This window comes from Danio rerio, chromosome 15, assembly GCF_052040795.2.
Source record: "Danio rerio strain M-AB ecotype USA chromosome 15, GRCz13ab, whole genome shotgun sequence".
Lineage (NCBI taxonomy): Eukaryota > Metazoa > Chordata > Actinopteri > Cypriniformes > Danionidae > Danio > Danio rerio.
Genome location: NC_141035.1, coordinates 24,871,415 through 24,892,285, shown reverse-complemented (window position 1 = coordinate 24,892,285; position 20,871 = coordinate 24,871,415). Strand labels below are relative to the sequence as shown.

General features: G+C 36.1%; 1 protein-coding gene across 1 annotated transcript in view; it reads left to right on the top strand.

Annotated features, from left to right (window-relative positions):
- si:ch211-286b4.4 overlaps positions 1-20,871 on the top strand; it is a 90,597-nt gene that overhangs the window by 47,175 nt on the left and 22,551 nt on the right. Inside the window, exons 53-77 of the mRNA XM_087284021.1 lie at positions 2,814-2,975; positions 3,058-3,276; positions 5,646-5,813; positions 5,892-6,002; positions 7,656-7,871; positions 8,527-8,705; positions 9,468-9,570; positions 9,644-9,802; positions 9,897-10,059; positions 12,279-12,382; positions 12,463-12,642; positions 12,759-12,965; positions 13,052-13,231; positions 14,339-14,530; positions 14,627-14,776; positions 16,156-16,259; positions 16,351-16,553; positions 17,253-17,473; positions 18,635-18,781; positions 18,856-19,020; positions 19,446-19,597; positions 19,680-19,848; positions 19,922-20,030; positions 20,207-20,346; positions 20,488-20,613. Of these exons, the coding sequence (XP_087140147.1) occupies positions 2,814-2,975; positions 3,058-3,276; positions 5,646-5,813; positions 5,892-6,002; positions 7,656-7,871; positions 8,527-8,705; positions 9,468-9,570; positions 9,644-9,802; positions 9,897-10,059; positions 12,279-12,382; positions 12,463-12,642; positions 12,759-12,965; positions 13,052-13,231; positions 14,339-14,530; positions 14,627-14,776; positions 16,156-16,259; positions 16,351-16,553; positions 17,253-17,473; positions 18,635-18,781; positions 18,856-19,020; positions 19,446-19,597; positions 19,680-19,848; positions 19,922-20,030; positions 20,207-20,346; positions 20,488-20,613 (4,029 nt within the window). The remainder of the gene's footprint in view (positions 1-2,813; positions 2,976-3,057; positions 3,277-5,645; positions 5,814-5,891; positions 6,003-7,655; positions 7,872-8,526; positions 8,706-9,467; positions 9,571-9,643; positions 9,803-9,896; positions 10,060-12,278; positions 12,383-12,462; positions 12,643-12,758; positions 12,966-13,051; positions 13,232-14,338; positions 14,531-14,626; positions 14,777-16,155; positions 16,260-16,350; positions 16,554-17,252; positions 17,474-18,634; positions 18,782-18,855; positions 19,021-19,445; positions 19,598-19,679; positions 19,849-19,921; positions 20,031-20,206; positions 20,347-20,487; positions 20,614-20,871) is intronic.

Sequence of the window (20,871 nt, the reverse complement as noted above, 5' to 3'; positions counted from 1 at the left end):
TTACTCACTACTCTTGAGTACTTTTGAAAGTTTTTTTTACTCATACTTAATATTAATACTAATATGTACAACATTAAGTAATATTTACAACAGATGCTGTTACTCTACTTGCACCATATTTTTAGGCAAGTAACAGTACTTTTACTTAAGTTTGATTTTTCACTACTCTTTCCACCACTGCTGTATTTATAATTTGATTGACTGAAGTGTGCTTTGAGACATTTATGCTGCACTGCCATACAATTTTAGAATTAAGTTTATTTTTTCAGTAAAACTGTACTATAATAAAATGTACTTTTTAATTCAAATAACAATGCTTTTGAAAAACATAATATTGCTATAAACAGTAATATTTTTCTTTATACTAAATTTCTTTACCCTATTTACCCTATTGTTGTTTTACAGGACAGTACTGTACAGTACAGTGTTTTATTTCTTTCACATATTATTTTTTACACACACACACATATATATACTTGTCGTCCTAAAAAAAAAATTACACAAAAGCAAATATAAAAATCATAGAATTCATTTATAGAATGTGTCCTTGATTACTGTCAGCTTCTTCTCCGTCAAATGATGTCACATTCGAGTCATAGCCTTAAAGGTTTATTTCACGCATTTTATGTTAAATTTAATGCAAATGTAACAGGACTGACACAAACATGGGGACAATTGTAAAATTATTTGTATTATATATTTATACAGTTTATTTGTAGAATTTATTTATAATTTCATGTTTTTAATTAGTTGATGTAAATGATAACAACTTAAACTTGCTGTTTCTGAAGTATATATTTTTTTCTGAATAACAGTTTTTATCATAACAAAACATTTAAAGGTGTGGGTTCAGTTGGGCTGAGGACAAAGACAATGACAGGGTTTGTACATTTGTAAAGTATTTTTAATAAAAAAAAAAACCTGAGAACCAAATGAGTGGCATATTCCTTTACAGAACAACTCACAGAAATCAACCTTCAGTCCATTTTAGAAAATTTTGGGATGAAATACTTTATATTCACAGTATTTATGTTTTTATTTTAGGGACAGATAATGTAAGTTTCTGGTAGAATGTCACATATATATTACTTAATCTTTCAGGTTTCTTTCAGGTTTTGTCAACAAATGTCTGGCTCACATTTCTCCTCAACGTCACACAAAAAAGAGGACATATATGTAGTTTACTCTTTAGTTTTTCATAACATGTACGTTTGTCCTTTTACACATTTTTGATTATAATTTTATTACCATAACAAAGCATTTGGGCGAAGCAGTGGCGCAGTAGGTAGTGCTGTCTCCTCACAGCAAAGAACGTCGCTGGGTCGCTGGTTTGAACCTCGGTTCAGTTGGTGTTTCTTTGTGGAGTTTGCATGTTCTCTCCTGCGTTCGCGTCGGTTTCCTCCTGGTGCTCCGGTTTCCCCCACAGTCCAAAGACATGTGGTATAGGTCAATTGGGTGGGCTAAATTGTCTCTAGTGTATGAGTGTATAGGTGTGTGTTTGTGAATGTTTCCTATAGATGGGTTGTGGCTGGAAGGGCATCCGCTGCGTAAAAACGTGCTGGATAGGTTGGCGGTTCATTCTGCTGTGGCAACCCCGGATTAATAAAGGGACTAAGCCGACAAGAAAATGAATGAATGAATGAATATAGTATTTTTTATATATACATTTTTGATTTTATCATGCAATATAAGCTAAACATGCTCTTTCTGATTTATGAACTTTCACAAAATGTCACATTTTTATTTTTTTTTTAAAAACTGATTAAAAATATTTTTAAAGAGTCATGAACCCCCACCTCTTTCAGTTTAAGTCTACCTCAGAATTCTCATCATGCCACACAAGGAAGGGGAGTGGGTGTGGCTGGCAAAGCAGGGAAAAATGAGGGGGTGAGCAACTGTCAATTGACTCACCATTTCAGACGAAAAATCAGACGCAAAACATGAGGAGACGTGTATTATATAAACACTAAAAATGTGTATACAATTTATAAATATTTCAAAATAATAATGCATGCAAAACAACAACACATACATAGCCCAGATTTACTTGCCCACAGAGAACACTCATAATAATGGTGGACAGCGACATAGAAGCTTGTAGTAATGTAAGTAAGCTGCTGAGGTCTTCACTCCTGCTGAATCTCCTTGTCCAATTGCAGACACAGTGGACAGTGGTGCAGCAGGTCCCTTGCCCCATCTGTTCAAACCACTAGCCCCTGCCAGAACTAAAAATGCTCGCTACACAAAAAAAGCTTGACTGTGAGCTGATGGCTGACCAACTGCTTGCAAGCAGACTCAAAGTCTAGCCATGTCTGCATCTCGGGAAAGCCATGCAAAAAAACTTGTACACCACAGAAACAAACACCTACAACCCTTCATATACAGCTAACTACTGCATGATGTGTGGTCTGGTCTCCCAGCTTATCAGGTCTGTTATTGGAAATCATGTGCTGTCTAAAATAATTAAGAAGCAGGGTCTTCTCATAGGATAAGAAATCTCAGTCAGTGAATAATAATGAGACATAGATGTGTCATCACTCCTCTAGCAGTTCACAGATTTGGATCCTACCCCAATGACGATTTTAAACCCAGAAGATGAAATGAGCAGACAAAACCTCAAAATGATCCAGTTTTCCCACAAATTCAAAGCTTAACGGTGCTAACATAGTCTTAAGTGATATTCAACACACATAGATCTGTTCAAATCTCAAAAAAGTTGTCATAAAGAAAGATTCATCAACCTTTTAGATTTTCTTCCATGAAGCACTGTTTTATTTATTCTCATGGAAACTTAATCTTTTTTCTACATTCAGGTTTTTATTGTTTGGAGGGTTGCACCAGTCCACTTCCCTGCCCCGCAGGCACTGCGAGTGTGATTGAGGGACTGCAGTCTCAGCGTGACTGCTCTCCGTGTCCTCCTGGATTTTACTGTAACACCAGTGCACTAATCAGCCCCTCTGGACCCTGCTCCGCTGGTCAGTATCCTAGAGATTCTATTTAGAGTCTGTCCTAATGGCGTCTATCTTAATTTTACATGTCATTTTCCTTCCATTAAAGGTCATTTCTGTTCCTCTGGAGCCACAGAGCCTGCTCCAGTCTCTCAGATGTATGGAGATATATGTCCAGCAGGACATTACTGCCCCGAGCAGAGCAGTGCTCCATTACCCTGTCCTGTTGGTTTCATTCTCCGGGACAAAGGAGCTACTTCTTTTAATGACTGCTCTTCTTGCCCTCCAAGCAGATATTGCGCTGCGCCAGGCTCCACTCAACCCTCAGGTTGGCAGATCATTAATATTACACCATAAACCATAAAACAACTCCAAGGGTTTCTGCTGGGTCCTAAAAAGTATATAACTTTAATATTAAAATTTTATTGCTTAAAAAGTCCTACATTTATTGAAGTATTATGTTGTAGCTCAGTGGTTCAATACCTTTTTCCTAATCTCAGATTCAAAATCCTAAACATTACTCACCCCCTAAAAAAGCCAATCAGTGTTAGGTTTTAAATAACTGCAGCAATTTTTCATTTAATTTTTTTCACAGGGCGACATACTGGTTTAGTGGTTAGCACTGTCACAGCAAGAAGGTCACTGGTTCGAGTCATGGCTGAGCCAGTTTGCATGTTCTCCCCATGATCGCATGGGTTTTTTCTGGGTGCTCCGGTTTCAAAGACAAAGACAGTTCAAAGACAAGGTATAGGTGAATTAATTAAACTAAATTGGCCGTATGTGTGTGCATGAGAGAGTGTATAGGTATTTCCCAGTACTGGGTTGCAGATGGAAGGGGATCTGCTGCGTAAAACATATGCTGGATAAGTTGGTGGTTCATTACGCTGTGGCGACACCTAATTAATAAAGGGACTAAACCGAAGGAAAATGAATAAATGAATAAAAGTTTTTCACAGTTTCATTTCACAAGGTTTAGTTCACCCAAAAATGAAAATTACCTCATCATTTACTCTTCCTCATGTGTTTTTTTTCTTCTGTTAAACAAAAGAAGATATTTATAATAATATAGCTGCAAGCAGCAATATCTGGGCTAAGCAGCCCTGCGGCCACATCATAAACAAGCACGGCAACAAGCTACAGAGCAACTGGAAAATTCTATGACATTTTGGCTGCATGGTCTGAGCCAAATTTGGTGGAAATTGGGCTAACCATCTATGGAGAGTTTAAAACAACAGATTTTTAGACTAATTAAAGACGGTGGACAGGAAGTTGTGTCAATTAGGGAATAAATTATATGAATGCTCTCTGTATAATACAAGGAATCTGCAAGACCAGACTCATAGCAAAAAGTCCAAACTATTCAAAAGTCATTTGATAAATTTGTGATGATTTTATTGATAGAATTTAATAGAATTTAATAGAATTTAACCCAGTAATGAATCAATTAATTGCAATAAATATTTTTTTTATTATATACAGTTATTCCCATAAATATTGGGACATTGACACAATTCTAAAATTTTTGGTTCTATACACCAACACAATAAATTTAAAATTAAATGAACAAGATGTGCTTTAACTGCAGACTGTCAGCTTTAATTTAAGGGTACATCAAAATCAGGTGATTGCTGAAGGAATTACAACAGTTTGCATATGTGCCTCCCACTTGTTAATGGACCAAAAGTAATCAGACAGAATAATAATCATAAAGCAAACTTTTACTTTTTTAATACTTGATTGCAAATCCTTTTCAGTCAGTTAAAAGCTGAAGTCTGAAGCGCCTAGAAATCACAAGACGGTCGGTTTCATTCCTGGTGGTTTTCTGCACTGTCTTCAGTTTCTGGTGGTTCTTGGGGCATTTTCCCTTAAGTTTTCTCTTCAGCAAGTGAAATGCATGCTCAATTGGATTCAGGTCAGGTGATTGACTTGGCCATTGCATAGCATTCCACTTCTTTCCCTTCAAAAACTCCTTGGTTGCTTTTGCAGTGTGCTTTGGGTCATTTTCAATCAGTGCTTTGGGTCATTTTCAAGCCCCATCCAATGAGTTCTGACGCATTTGGCTTAATATGAGCAGAAAATATTGCCTGAAACTCTTTGAAATTCTTTGGTCATACACCACAGTTGTTTCCGTGGTTTTCTGGGTCTTTTGGTGTTGCTGTGCTCACTGGTGTGTTTTTCTTTTTAAGAATGTTAGAACAGTTGTTTTGGCCACGCCTGATGTTTTTGCTATCTCTCTGATGTTTTTTTTTTTTTTTTTTTCCAGCCTAATAATAGCTTGCTTGACTGATAGTGACAGCTCTTTGGATTTCATCTTGAGAGTTGACAGTAACAGGTTCCAAATGCAAATAGCACACTTGAAATGAACTCTGGACCTTTTATCTACTCATTGTAATTGTGATAATGAGGAAATAACACACACTTGGCCATGGAACACCTAATAAGCCAATTGTCCAATTACTTTTTGACCCTTAACAAGTGGGAGGCACATATGCAAACCGTTGTAATTCCTACACCATTCACCTGATTTGGGTGTAAATACCCTCAAATTAAAGCTGACAGTCCACAGTTAAATCACTTCTTGTTGACTTTATTTCAAATTAATTATGTTGCTGTATAGAGCCAAAAATGTTAGAATTGTGTTAATGTCCAAATATTTATGGACCTACAGTAACTGTATATATTTTTGCACTTCTTCAGGGTCTTGCGCTCCAGGCCACTATTGCGTTAAAGGTGCAGATACTTCCAGACCTCAGGCCACACTGTCTCAGCAGACCTGTTTTTGTGACCTCATACCATCATCCCATCTCCAAAAGTATGATCTTTGCCATCTGAAGCACAACATAACCTGCGCAATCCACATTCCAGGTAGGATTGAAGATATGGCAATAAATTGTTTATTGGGTAACAGATGAGCCTGTTAAAACTGACTGACACTTTTTCAAGGTGACGGTGCTGTCTGGACTGATCTGGATCCCAGACCTCTATTAGAGTCTGAAGCACCTCTACAAATCAGAGAACCTTGTACCGGCTTTAAAGGAGACTTGTGCCCTACAGGTACACACATTGGTTTATTTATCATTAAATGTTTTGGGGTGTTATCTCTTATGCAAATGTAGCAAATGTAAATTTAAAATGTAGCTGTTAATTTAAAAGATGGACAATAATCATAGTGCATGTTTAAAAGTTAATGTCTCCCAAAATAATGAACCAAGTCGAAATAGCTTGAAACACGTTGTCAGTAATTCAAGTTTTAAGTCCTGCATAAACCTGCATATGATTATAACAAATGTGCATAATGTGAGTCAATGGTCTTCATTGTCTACAATCAAACAACTTTGACCCTCAAACTCTGTGATTCATGTGTGAGGCCTAAAAGAGTTTGGTTTATGATTTTGTAAAATCAAGAAGACAATGTTTTGCATTGTGTGAAAGTCAAAGCTTTGCACATACTTCCAAAGGATAAGGTTTTAAAATAAAATAGTAAAATAATGTATCACAAGTGCTAAAGAAAACCCATACATAAAGATGTACAGTAGGAGTGGGTGTCTGAAATCCAATACACAGTGTTATTGGTAAACCAATCACAACACACTGAACAATGTGACCAAGTAGACACTCAAAGGAGAGGTTTAGAGAGTCAGGATTCTTGAATGAACCATTTAATACACTTTGAGAAAATAGCTGATGAGCTAATACTATTTAAAGGTATAGTTCACTCAGAAAATAAACATTTTCTCTTCATTTTTACACACTCAAATGTTTCAAAAACACAAAACAAAATAATCTAAACAATTTTGGACAATTAAACAAAATTTTAGGACTTAAAAAGTCTTAATATTACAAAAATGTTGTGTTGTGTGTCATTTTGAATCATTCTAAACAGCCCTAATTTTTTCATGTCAATGTAAAGCTAACCAATCAGGCAAACACCCGTACAATCACCAACAATTCGTCTCAATAAAACCTTTAACAAATTGTTCTGTTAATAACTCTATTTACCAACATGTTTAAATTATTTTCCTTATAGAGTAAGGACACTTACCTAGAGAGATTGTTGTGCGTACACTTCAGTTTATTATATTTTTTGAAACATATCAATAAAAAAAAAAAAAAAATAAGTAAAAAAAAACTAGAGTTTGCTTGCTTTGACACATTATTTAAAATTTGGGTCTAAAAAATAACTAAATTAGATAAATTAGATTTTTTTTTTGACGTGGTCCAACCAGGCCATTAGAAATAATTCTGAACATTTGGCCCTGTAAAAGGCTAAAATTGAATTCATATTATACTTAAAAGGCTTTAAAAAAAGTCTTACATTCGACATGATTAAATCTGAAGACACAAAAAGAAGATGTTTTGAAGAATGTTGAATGCTGGCTAAAAAATTACTATGAAAGTCAGTGGGTGCCACCTACCAGCATTCTTTAAAATATCTTATTTTGTGTTTAACAGAAGAAAAGCTAAAAATAGGTTTCGAAAAAGTGAAGAGAACACCAGGACACAGAAATGTTTTTTTCTCATCTACTTGTGATCTAATAAAAGATTTTAATATTAGGTGGTAACATGATCTTTTGCAAGTTAATTCAGTAAAGTTTTGTCTTAAAGGACAACATCAATATTTTGAAGGATCAGACGGATATCAGTCATCTCTATAAGATCACAATGAGCTTGTATTGACAACTAACGCTCAATAAATCTGTATTGCAGGATCTTACTGTCCAGTGGGTTCGTCTGTTCCTCAGCCCTGTGATTCAGGATCGTATTGTAATCAGACTGGCCTGTACACTCCTGTAGGATTGTGCTTTGCTGGATTCTTCTGTCCGACAGGCTCCTCAAACCCCAGTGCTGTGCTTTGTCCTCCTGGACACTACTGTCCTCAAGGGACACCACGACCCCTGTCCTGTCCACAAGGCACAGTGAGGAGTAAGTTTACCTACAAGAGCTGCAGTGACTATTCAGCAATATACTGTATATTCACAAATGCATATAGTCAGCAACACACTTTATTTTATTATCGATTAATGGGTTGGGTTTGCACAAAAAAGTAATTTATCTTCTTTAAACTATTTTAAGACCATACCAAAATAAAGGTGATATCCAAAACAAACTAAAATAAAACAACATAAAAATTTCATTTTAAAGAACAGAATACTCTTATAGAACAGAATAATCTTCAGTGCACAAAAAGAAAATATTGTTTTATACAGTTCAAATTGTTTGAAGAACATAATAGTGTGGAATGTGAAACAAAAATAATATAAGCACATAAGGATACATCGATTTTTTACTAAATAAATTATTTCTGGTCGTTATATTCTGTGGCAAATCTTCAGTATCTGCCAGCACTGGATGCGATGCTATTTTTAAAGTCCTTATACCGTTTGTTTAAACATATATCCTGTTTGACCTCCTGTGTCAAATTTTATTGCCTATTAGCAATTTACTTTGCATTAACCAATTAAAATGCTTTTAAAGCACTGCGACTGGAGACTTTTCAATCACTTTCTAATAAGACAAGGCACTTTATGGTTTGAACTGTTCCAGTATCTTTATGGCTCTGTGGTTTATTGCTCACCAGGCTCTGCTGGAGGATCTAGTGCAGGTGATTGCCTTGAATGTCCACCGGGATATTTCTGCGAGCAGAGAGGCCTAACTGAGCCCTCTGGCCTGTGCTCTGAAGGTTATTACTGCCCTGGAGGACAGAACACATCCCGACCAGCAGAGTATGTGTGTCGTGCGGGCCATTTCTGTCAAAGAGTAAGACTTAAACTCAACATTTGTGCAATTGAACAACTTTCTTTGTTTGCTTGTTTATGAAAAATTTGTATATTGTTTGTTGATGTATACATTTATTTATTTATTAATTCATCAGTATTATTAATAATAATCATAATAATATTTATTATTATTATTATCATTATTATATCATCAATATTATATTTTTATTATTGTTTTTGTTGCTGCTGTATAAATATTATGTTTAATTTAGCTGTTTTTCTGACTTTTGTTGTTTGTTTAAACAACTTGAAACATATTTATTTACTTCTGTTACAATATTGATGAAAACTTTGACAGAATACAAGGGAAAACATTTAAAAGTTTGTATATAATATTTTATGTTAATTGTTTGTTCACTTGAACTTCTTCAAAGTAATAAACTAAATTAGGATACATATCTTTTTAATAGCTTTTTTATTGTTTTGTTAGGCTATATTATACACAAGAAGTTTTTTCAGAGTAAACAATTGTAGAAATTAACCATATCATAATTTAATAAAATGTTACGTCATAAAATTAGGCATTTTACATTCTATAATTTGAATATGTAGATGTTTTTAGAATTAAATAAACAAACATTAAGACCTTTAAAAAAAAAAAGCATGCATTTATTGAAAAAGAGTTTATTTAAATCAACTGTCCTAATTTATCATTCTTAAGAGTTAATATAAAAAGAATATGAATATACAATTGACAGAGTGATCTTCCTAAAACCTCCACTTGTCATTGGTTCTCTATCAGGGCATTATCATGGAGAGGCCATGTTTCCCAGGTACTTTTCAGCCCAGTCCAGGCCAACACAGATGTGATGTTTGCCCTGCCCGCTTTTTCTGTCCTGAGCATGGTACGTGTGGGATTTGACGTTAATATGTTATTTTAGCCTTATTTTTGCATAATGATGTTTTTTTTTGTCACAGGTATGACCCATCCTTTCCCATGTCAGCCAGGATATTACTGTCCTGTTGGGGCATCCAATCAACACCCATGTCCTCCGGGGGGTTTTGGGAACCGATCTGGATTGGCTGATTCTTCCGAATGCTCTCAGTGTGACCCTGGGACCTATTGTATGGGGTCAGGTATGATGCAAGAACAATGATTATTGTTCACTGAGAGAACGTGTTAATCCTACTTGGTCTGAAATATGGAGCTGATTTGTGTTTGTCTGTCCAGGAAATGTGTCACCAACTGGCCCCTGCAGTGCTGGATTTTTGTGTTTTGGAGGAGCTGTCCTTTCCTCCCCGAATGATAATGAGACTGGAATGCTGTGCCCATCTGGGTTTTATTGTCCAGCTGGAAGTTTTGCAGGAATACCTTGTCCCAAGGGCACATTTAGGTACTTGTATGACACATTAAAATATAAAACAGTAGCATGTCTCAGAAATCAGAAAACGACAACACTGATTAATACATATTTTAGTTACAGTAACTGATTTGTCTGTGTAAATGTTTGTTATCTTGTATGATATGATACACTGGGGCTGGGTGATAAACAGCAACAATAATGATCGCTATTAGTTTCAGTTCTCCAATGGGACAGTTTGACTGTGCCATTTTCTATCATGTACATAATGCAGATAAGCAGGTACATGTCAGCTGTATTATTAACTATCTTAAAAAAAATTAATGATCTTTTCTTTTATATTGGTGTGCTTTTATGAAGTTGTAGCAATGCAAGTGTCATGGGCTTTATGCCCTGCAGAAAAACCAGGCTTAAACCGTTAAAATGCACAAATGTAATGCAGTGTGCAATGTTTCGAATAAAAGTGTGTGGTAAATGCATAAACATAAATAACTTGACAGGGTAGTAAATATCAAATTTTGTTAACTTATTACTTTTATTTACTTATTATTATATTTTTTCTGAGTTGTTATTATTAATATTATTATGGAGGCTTGTGAAAGCCAAATACTCTTATATTACATAAACTTAATATTCTTCTTCTTCTTCTTCTGAGAATAATTTCTATATACTCTACATCTCCTCCTAAACCGTTCAAACTCCAAACCTCCAACCACTCAGAACACCCTAACAATCACTTAGCAACATCTAAGCAACCACATAAAACACACGCGCAATGCATTAGCACCTACTCAGAACATCCTAGCAACCGCATAGCAGCCGTGTATATATGTACTTATCTATGCCAACAGTTTCAAACTTCTTAAAAATACTTCAATTATTGAAACTTTAAAACTACTTAAAAATTTCAGACTAGGCTTTCTTAAGCTACCATAAAGTTTGTCTACGAACAAATTTATGAGCCTGATCACAAAAAATATTCTGAATAATGTTTAAAAACTGTATTAAATATTGTAGGTGGCGCAGTGGGTAGTGGTGTCGCCTCAAAGCAAGAAGTTCTCTGGTTCGAGTTTTCATGTTCTCCCTGTGTTCATGTGGGTTTCCTCTGGGTGCTCTGGTTTCCCCCACAAGTCCAAAGACATTGGATTTGCTAAATTGTCCGTAGTGTATGAGTGTGTGTGTGTGTGTGAATGAGTGTATGGGTGTTTCCCAGTGATGGGTTGCAGCTGTAAGGGCATTCGCTGTGAAAAAACATACTGGATAAGTTGGCGGTTCATTCCGCTGTGGCAACCCCTGATTAATAAAAGGACTAAAGGCCGGCTCACACTGTGCGTATATATATATATATATATATATATATATATATATATATATATATATATATATATATATGTGTGTGTGTGTATATATATAACCAAATATATATATATTATACAATCCTGAACAATTGTAGCATGTCAGACTGCATGAACATGGCTCCCATGTCACACTGTAAGATCTCAGCTGTCATAAAGTCAGACTGATCGACAATGAAGACGTACCAAACACGAACGAAAATGCTGCCAAAGCTTGACGTCATCCATCCGTGACACTTTCACTATCCCGCGTTCTGAAAAGATTCCTCACAGCAAATGTAAACAATCTGTAGCGGCAATTTTGCACACAGCGTGTCTCAATAATAAAACCAGAAAGAAAAAAAAAACTGTTTTGACATTTGAATTGTCGCATGGATTGCATCATGAAATTCAGTGCTCCTATTGGTTCTTGGATTAACGCTCATCGCAGCTGTTGTCATCGCACTGCAGGAAAGTGTCTGAAATCTTCTGACACTGCCAGAACTTCATCTGAGGAAAAATCTGATCACAATGGCCATTAGGCGGCTGTCAGTGAACATGTCAAACCAACGATCGAAGATCACAGATTTTAATCTTGGATTTCAGGAATCTTTTAGGATTTCCTAAATTTGTCTCTCGATGACAAAATAGTAACTGAAATCTCAGTGTGAGCAGGGCTTAAGCCAAAAGCCAAAAAGAAAATGAACGAATGAATTAAACATAGTAAAAAAAACTCAAACTGGAGAGGATGGAGGATGAGTAATTGATGACAGAATATTTGTTTTAGGGTAAACTATCCCTTTAATATAATAATGTAATAATTGTTATATTAATTTAATATAATAATTTAATATTTGTTGAAAATCTGTTCTTTCTAATTTCTAAAAAAAAGTTAGAAATAAATGTAATGTTTTACAGCAATTCAAGTCAACTGTCCAAAATAAGCCAGTGCCAAAACTGCACACCAGGGTTTTATTGCTCGGAGCCTGGTCTGACCGCAGTCAGTGGACCCTGCTTACCAGGTGGGAATACAAACATCTACAGCAGGTCTTTACACTTTTTGAAGGTGATTAATTATTAATGACACATTGTACTTCTAAAGGTTATTACTGCAGTGAGGGATCTCCAAGCGCAGCTCCTGTGTCAGCCGTGTATGGCAGTGTTTGTCCTCCAGGTCATTATTGTGTGGTTGGCAGTGCTGTGCCAGCTCCCTGTCCAGTGGGCACCCGGCGTCCTGATTCTAGGGGAAAGGCCACAGACGATTGCATGCCATGTCCTGGAGGTACTGTAATACTCTATTTTGGTAATGCTCCATTGACATTTTATGGCTCAGTGTTTTCGATGAGTTTAAATAAAAATGACGTTTCTCCTGGCTCTTTTTTATTTGTTTGACTGCAGGTCAGTTTCAGGATCAGCGGGGGCAGAGCGAGTGTAAACCGTGTCCTACTGGTTTCCACTGCATTAATCTCACGAGTGGCTCTACTGGGGTCAGCAGTCCTATAATCTGTCCTGAAGGATTTTACTGCCCCAATGAGACCCAGTCTGGAAACCCTGTTCCCTGTCCCAAAGGCACATACAGTGATTCATTGGGCCTCATTTCAGCAGGTAACTAGTTTTCTTCTCAATTAAAAGAGTGTGTATATTTTCAAATCTGTAACGATTTTGGTTTCTGTTTTTCTTTATAATTGCAGAGCAGTGTCTGGTGTGTCCTATGGGTTATTTCTGTGGTTCAGTCGGGCTCTCCAATCCCTCTGGAGCCTGTGCTCCTGGATTCCTCTGTTTTGTGCAAGCAACAGTTCCCAACCCAACTGACAACAGCACTGGCAGTTTGTGTCCACCAGGGGCGTTCTGTCTGCTGGGAACAAGAGCAGGTACTCTGTGGACCAGTGTTGTTTTAGTATTATTTACAGTATATGCTTTGATAGTATTTATTTATTTGTCCATTTTAAATGATTTGTATTATTAAATAAAGTGTTAAAAAAAGAGGTTTTTTTTAGCAATTATGTAATGTTTTCTTTCTTTCTTTTGTTGTCTTTTTTGTCTTTTATTATCATTTTAGTTCAATTCAGCTCAATTCAGTTTAGTTTAGTTTAGTAAATTCAGTTTAGTTTAATCAGTTTAGTTCTTTAACTTATTCCAATTTTTGTTTCCAAGGCATAATTTTTATAATTTTAATTGAATTTATGATTTATAATATCATTAAAATATTAGATAAACATTAGATTAGTAAGTACCCAACCAAATCATGAGCTAACCTCACACAATTCTTAGGATCACTGTGCAAAAGTTAGTGAACTCAAGTTAAGTAATAATATTAAATAAAATTTGAATAAACAGAAAAAAATCTAAAGAAAAATAAAAAATACACAATTTTGTTGGAATTTTTATTTTTCTTATATTAGTTTTTTTATTGTTATTTTTGCAATACTTGTTTAAATACAAATGTGTTATCATTCTACAAAAAAAAAAAAAAAAAAAAAAAAATATATATATATATATATATATATATATATATATATATATATATATATATATATATATTAATGGATATAACTGTTTAATACACCAATATGTTCAATCACCTATATTCAATCTGAAATATAGAAAAAAATTCATTTTTAAAAGGTTGATGTATATATATATATATATATATATATATATATATATATATATATATATATATATATATATATATATTTTTTTTTTTTTTTTTTTTTTTTTTTTTTTCAAGTTTTCTTTTGTTTTGTTTTTTCTTTTCTTTGCAACCTGATCTGGTCAAGCACTTTTATTTTTTCATTCAAATGGGCATTTAAAATGATAAATAAAATAGCTGGTGCTTCTATCATCTATCGAAAGGGCAGTTTCACAGACCCCTGGTAACAGTACTGCTGAAGCACTGACATGATGGCAGAGTTGGAGTTGTATGATGCAACCCTGAGTCACAGTCTATTATTGTCTAATTGTGTTATACTCTGTAGGTGAATGTTCAGAAGGCTACTACTGCGACTGGGGCTCTAGCAGTCCTGAACAGAGTCTCTGTCCTGCCGGTTTCTATTGTCCCGCTGGCACAAACAAGCCCCTAGCCTGCACCGGAGGCACTTTCAGCTCCGTCATGGGCAACAGCCACAGAGAAAACTGTGAGCCGTGTCCATTAGGCTTCTACTGTCAGGGTGCGTTACCATTTCCATCAACAAGAGAATTTGTTTAAAGCCATTTATGTTTAGATATAAATCTATTACAATAGATCCTATTGCATTACAATGCAGGGGACGCAGTAGCAGAGCCTCTTCCATGTCCACCAGGGCATTTCTGCCCCTTGAGCACATCACAGGGCACTCAGTTTCCCTGCCCTCCAGGAACAATGCAGCCACAGTCTGGGACGGCCAGTGTGGAGGAGTGTCTGCCATGCCCATCAGGTTAAACCAGAGAAACAACACGAATAGTGGCTAAGTGATGTCTGGCCTGGCAAAATTTGTTTATTTTGTTTATGCATGATACCATGTTGATGCAAGTTTAGTAAGTATATTGTATAGCTATGATTGAGTGTGTCAAATAATTGTGCTAATGTGCTATCATTGCAATCATTTCTTCTGAGATAATGCTTGGAAGCATGGATATTAAGGAATACACAATATATTAGAAAGAGTTCTGAAGGATTGTGTGCTGAAGCAGCTTTGCCATTGGACAAACAAATTACATTTTAAAGCACAGGTGTTAAATCCAGTTCCTGGAGGGCCGCAGCTCTGCACAGTTTAGTTCCAATCTTGCTTCAACATACTTACCTGTAGGTTTTAAACAATCCTGAAGGACTCAATTAGTTTGATCAGGTGTGTTTACTTAGGGTTAAAGCTAAACTGTGCTGAACTGAGGCCCTCCGGGAACTGGATCTGACACCTGTGTTTTAAAGGGATTCAATAAAGGGATAGTTCACCTAAAACTTGAAATTCTGCTTTTATTTATTCATCCTCCAAACTTCTTTGTTTTGTTAAACACCAAGATGCTAATTTTAACTATATATATATATATATATATATATATATATATATATATATATATATATATATATATATATATATATATATATATATTAATTGTAAATCAGCAGCCCTTGATTTCCATAGGAATCTTTGCTGCTATGAATGTGGATGACTGCTGGTATATAACATTGTTATCATTGTTATGAATATCTTTCTTTTGTGTTCAACAGAAGAAAGAAAGTCATTAAAATTTTGAACTAATTGTGAGTGTGAGAAAATGATGTGGGATTTTTTATTTTATTTTTGGTTGAACTATCCCTTTAACATTTATTAACATATAAAGCCAAGCCCAAAATTATTTATACCCCTGGCGAATTCTCACTATGCAAAGTTTTTGTTTAAATGTAAAGAAAAGCTGAGAAATAACTATATATAAATTATTTATTTTTATTTATTTATTTATTTATTTATTTATTTATTTATTTAATTACTTATCTTTTATTTTTATTTATTTATTATTTTATTTAACAATGATGCCTCTTATACATCATCTAATTATATTTTGAGAGGAGCCTGTCTCATTTCCAACTTGCTGGTTGAAAAAAAAAAAAAACTAAAACAGTTAGAATTTGCCATGGGTTTGAATAATTTCAAGCTTGACTGTATATAACATTATCTTTTTAGTTATTTTGAATTGTATTAATATTTGGCACAGCATGAATTGAAATAATATTTGTGTTACTGATAAAAAAAAGTACCAATTTCAAACTTTTACATGGTAGCGCAACTATCTAAATCATTGTACTCCATCTATGTAGGCATGTTTTGTGCTAGCCATGGTCTTTCAGAGCCTACAGGACGGTGCCAGGATGGATTTCACTGCCCGTCTGGTGCAACAAGCCCTGACGGCACTGGAAACACGGTATCCATAACATTTGTTCTGTCATTTACTAAAGACCCTGCACATTTGGTTGGAAAAAGAAAAAATCATTTACCAATGTGTGATCCTGCAGATTGAATCTACAGGCAACAACATTTGCCCGCCTGGCCATTATTGCCCAACTGGTATCGGTTCTCCTCTCCCATGCCCCGCCGGTACATTTTCCAGCTCCCCAGGGTTGAGTGGGCCAGAGCAGTGCCAGCCGTGTCCTCCTGGGTACTTCTGTGAGCAGACCGCTATGGTCCATCCATCACAAGCAGCTCTCTGTGATGCTGGGTAATTATATCTGTGCATTTCGGGAGTGGAACACGGTCATCTGACAACTGTACACCCACATCCACTTGAGTTGAGCCAACCGGGCGCACTTATGTATTGCTAATGGATCCTAGTGGCTTGATTTTAGATGGTAAAGATTTATTGTCCATTACTGAGGACTACTGATTGATACTCTACATTACTGATATGTTACATAATGTGCAAATGAGTCAGGAAATTGCTCCAGAAGATAAGTTGTTTTAACTCTGTGGATCATGCTTCTATCCAATTGAGGCTGGAAAGGAAAACAAATATACTGTGGAGTGGCGCTGCACTGTTTTTGCAACTGGCTTTCTTCTATTTGTGGAGCGGGATTATCCGTCAGGCATTTAAATCCTGGTGAATGCTTGCAAAATAATGAACTTTGTTTGATATAGGAATAGAAGTGTGAAAATATAACAATTTGTGTGCCAATAACGATATCTGAACTAGAATTTTTTAAATTAATGTATTTTTTTGGATTGTACATTAAAATTCATGTTTCATTTTTTGGGGAACATTTTTTCCCCAAATTTTTTTATTTTTGTTAAATACTATACATTAAATATTATTTTCCTCAAATACTAATATGTTCCTCATATTTTGATCACAAAAATAAAAGCAAAGGTCTTACTTTTGGCCACTTCTTTAAATACAGTTTGAGTTATTTTCCTCTTACAGATATGTCTGTATCAATGGCAGTCGTAGTGCTCGACCGGTAGATGGACTACAGGGTTATATTTGTCCAAGTGGGCACAGTTGCCCCATTGGCGCTCCACTGGAAGTGCCATGTGAGCCTGGCACATATAGCAGTGTTCCTGGTGCAGCCCGCTGTCTCTTATGCCCAGCAGGCACTATGTGTCCCTCCCCTGGCACACTGGAGCCTTCCCCGTGTCCCATGGGTGAGTCCAGGCCTATGCTGAGATTATTGTAATGGATCATGAGTAATTATGTTTATTATGTTATGCATTCTGCTGCAAATCCTTTCTTTCAATTTGGACTTTAGCATTGGCAGTTAGAAGTTATTTTGATTGAATTGAACTGAAGTTTATCATGCTAACCAAGCTGAATTTGTTTTTTTTTATTTTAGCTTTGGTTCATGCATTATTATCATTATCTCTAAGCATTATATTTTAAAAATATTGAATTAAGTTTTATAATGTTACTCTCTGCCCTGATTGCATTCAAATGACAATAAGTCTGTCCTAAATCATGGAACATTATGCGGATATATTGCAATGGAATTCATTTGTTCTATAGTTCACTTTCTGATTGCTTATATTGCCCACACATTTTATTATATATAAAAATGATATATGTAAAAAGAAAACAAAACTCGGAGCTAGTGGTTACATTTTAATATATTTGAATAATTAAAATTATCGCCCAGAAATGAAAATTCTGTCATCATTTACTTACCTCTGACTTTCTCTATAGAATGTTGGAAAGCAGTAACCACTGATTTCTATAGTATTTGTTTTTCCCACTATGGAGACTATTGAGCATTCTTCAAAATATCTTCTTTTGTGTTCAGTAAAAAAAAAAAAAAACTCAAACTGTTTTGGAACAAGTTATGGTTGAGTAAATGATGACAGAATGCATTCAAAACTATCTGTTTAATTGTTACAACACACAAGCAGATTTTAAAATCAATGTGCTGCTTTATTTTCCTTCTGTACACTAGACAGTTAGGATAATATTTTTTATACTTTTAGGGCATAGTATAAACAGGCAAATTGGGGCAAAGCATAAGTTAATACCAACTGTTTATTTTTAAAAAGTTGCTGTTGGGTTTGAATTAGCAAAATCCCAAGTTTATGATTTAATCAGTTGCAGTTGCAGTTGAAATGACAAGCATGTTACCTGACATGTTATACTGTATTTTCTATTTTTGAAGTCTTAATAAAAAGTTCAGCCTCTTATCCATAAAAACATTTCTTAGCAATATTCTGAAATTCTTGAATCAATTCAATTTGATTTAAATTATAAAAAAATGTCCATTATTTCTGTATGCAGTATGATATAGTGGTTGCTCACAATATGCTATGTCCATGTTGTATCAGGTCATTTTTGTCCAGTTGGCACTGCTGAAGCTGTACCTTGCCCAGTGGGCACACTTGGACAGGGTACCAGGGCTCAGTCGGAGGCTGCCTGTGTGCCCTGTCCAACCGGCCTCTACTGCAGTTCAGCTGGAACATCACAGCCACAGGGTCTGATTTCATCCCATGCTTATGTTTTTTTTCTGTGACTGTTTCACATAGACTAATTGTTGCTTTGTTTTTAGGGCAATGCCAGCAGGGTTATTTCTGCCAAGGAGGGTCTCCAAATCCAGCACCTCTGAATACAACTGGCTACCTCAGGAATGGCCCATGTCCACAGGGTCACTTTTGCCCCTCTGGAACTCTAATGCCTCTCCCCTGCCCAGCAGGCAGCATTCGTAACCTCACTGGTGTGTACAGGCCAACGTGTTCAGTTTAATATAATGTAGAATTTAATATAATATAAAACACATTTAAAGCCTCTGAGGAAAGATATTAAAGCAGTTCTAAAGAGCAGTTATTATACATATTCAAAAACCACTAGAGGAACAGTATTTATATGCATATGAATAATTTATTTGGGTCATTGTCAAAGTAAATGAGACATCAAAAACAATCGGCTATGTTGCTTAAACTAGCAAATAATACCGCAGAGATTCAACTTTAGTTGCTCATATAAATTCACTCTATAGCAATATACTTATAAATAATTCACATGCCCTTACAATATTCTATGGAATCTTTTGTGCATGAATGTTTTATCATTTACCTTCTTTATTTACTAATATACAGTGCTTTGTGTTGATAATACCTCCCTTTTTTGACCTTCCTGCAGGGGGTTATTCTTTAGAAAGCTGTCTTCCCTGTCCAGCAGGGCATTATTGTGCCAGCGAGGGCCTGGATGCTCCGACTGGGCCCTGTGCTGCAGGCTTTTACTGTCCTGTAGACTTCTCCTCCACCACAGCACATGCCTTTCTCTGCCCCAAGGTCAGTTCAACCTTATTAGAGCTTTTTCTGTCTCTTGTTAATCTGCTACTTGTATCCTGACTGACAGGTTTTGCTCTTTCAGGGTCATTTCTGTCCCTTGGGTTCACCCCTGGCCTTGCCCTGCCCCACGGGACAGTATCAGCCGAATCCGGGCTCAGATAACTGCATCCCCTGTCGTCCAGGCTTTTACTGTGAAGAGGCAATTATCGGCGACCCCCGGCCCTGCCCGCCACACTCCTACTGCCCTGCAGGTAATCTATTCGGGCTGCTGTACCCCTCTCTAATGTTAAAGCATGTATATTATTGGATTCTGTTAAATTGCAGCCACAATGGTTCCTCAGCCATGTCCCAATGGCACATACACCCCATCTGAGGTCGGGGGTTTGCAGGAGGAAAGAGAGTGTCTGCCGTGTCCATCAGGAAAGTTCTGCAAGTATGTTTACCGATCATATCAGTGGGTTTTGTGAACTATAATCACTTTTGTGCCTTAAAACACACTGTTTACACACTCAATATTGTTCACTTGTAACAATTTTTTCCTAAAAATATTTCTTAATATAATAAAAGTTAGGTGAATATAATGAGTGTTTGTGTCGGATTATTCCTCAGGGCTGGTCAGGTTAAAGGCCTGTGTGCTGCTGGATTTTTGTGCATCTCTGGCAGTTCAGATTTCACCCCTCAGTCAAGTTTTCTTATCAACAGAGACCAGTGTGAGTGGGGAGCGCAGTGCGCTGGACCATGTCCTGCCGGTATGTTATTTGTTATCGTATAAACTCTTCAGTGGATACAGCAAGAATACATGAATAAAGTAATGAAGATTCCATTTTATATGATCTCCCTATCTGAGATATTTTCCAAGTTTGTTTACTCCTGGCTGTTTGTTTGGACAGGCTATTATTGCCCTGAGGGCACTGAGGAACCTTTATCTTGTCCTTCCAACACTCTAAGAGAAAACCCTGGAGCAAGTTCTCTACGTGACTGTCTGCCTTGTCCTCCTAAGCAATGGTGCAGAGAGGGTATGTCAATTGCTATCTTTAAATATGACAAATTGTAATTAGGGGCAGTGTGGTTGCACAGTGGGTAGTAATATCGCCTCACAGCAAGAAGGTCGCTGCCTCGAGAATCGGCTGGGTCGGTTGGCATTTCTGTGTAGAGTTTGCATGTTCTCCACTGTGTTGGCATGGGTTTCCCAAGGGTGCTCCGGTTTCCCCCACAAGTTCAAATGCGCTATAGGTGAATTGGGTAAGCTAATTTGTAGTGTATAAATGTGAATG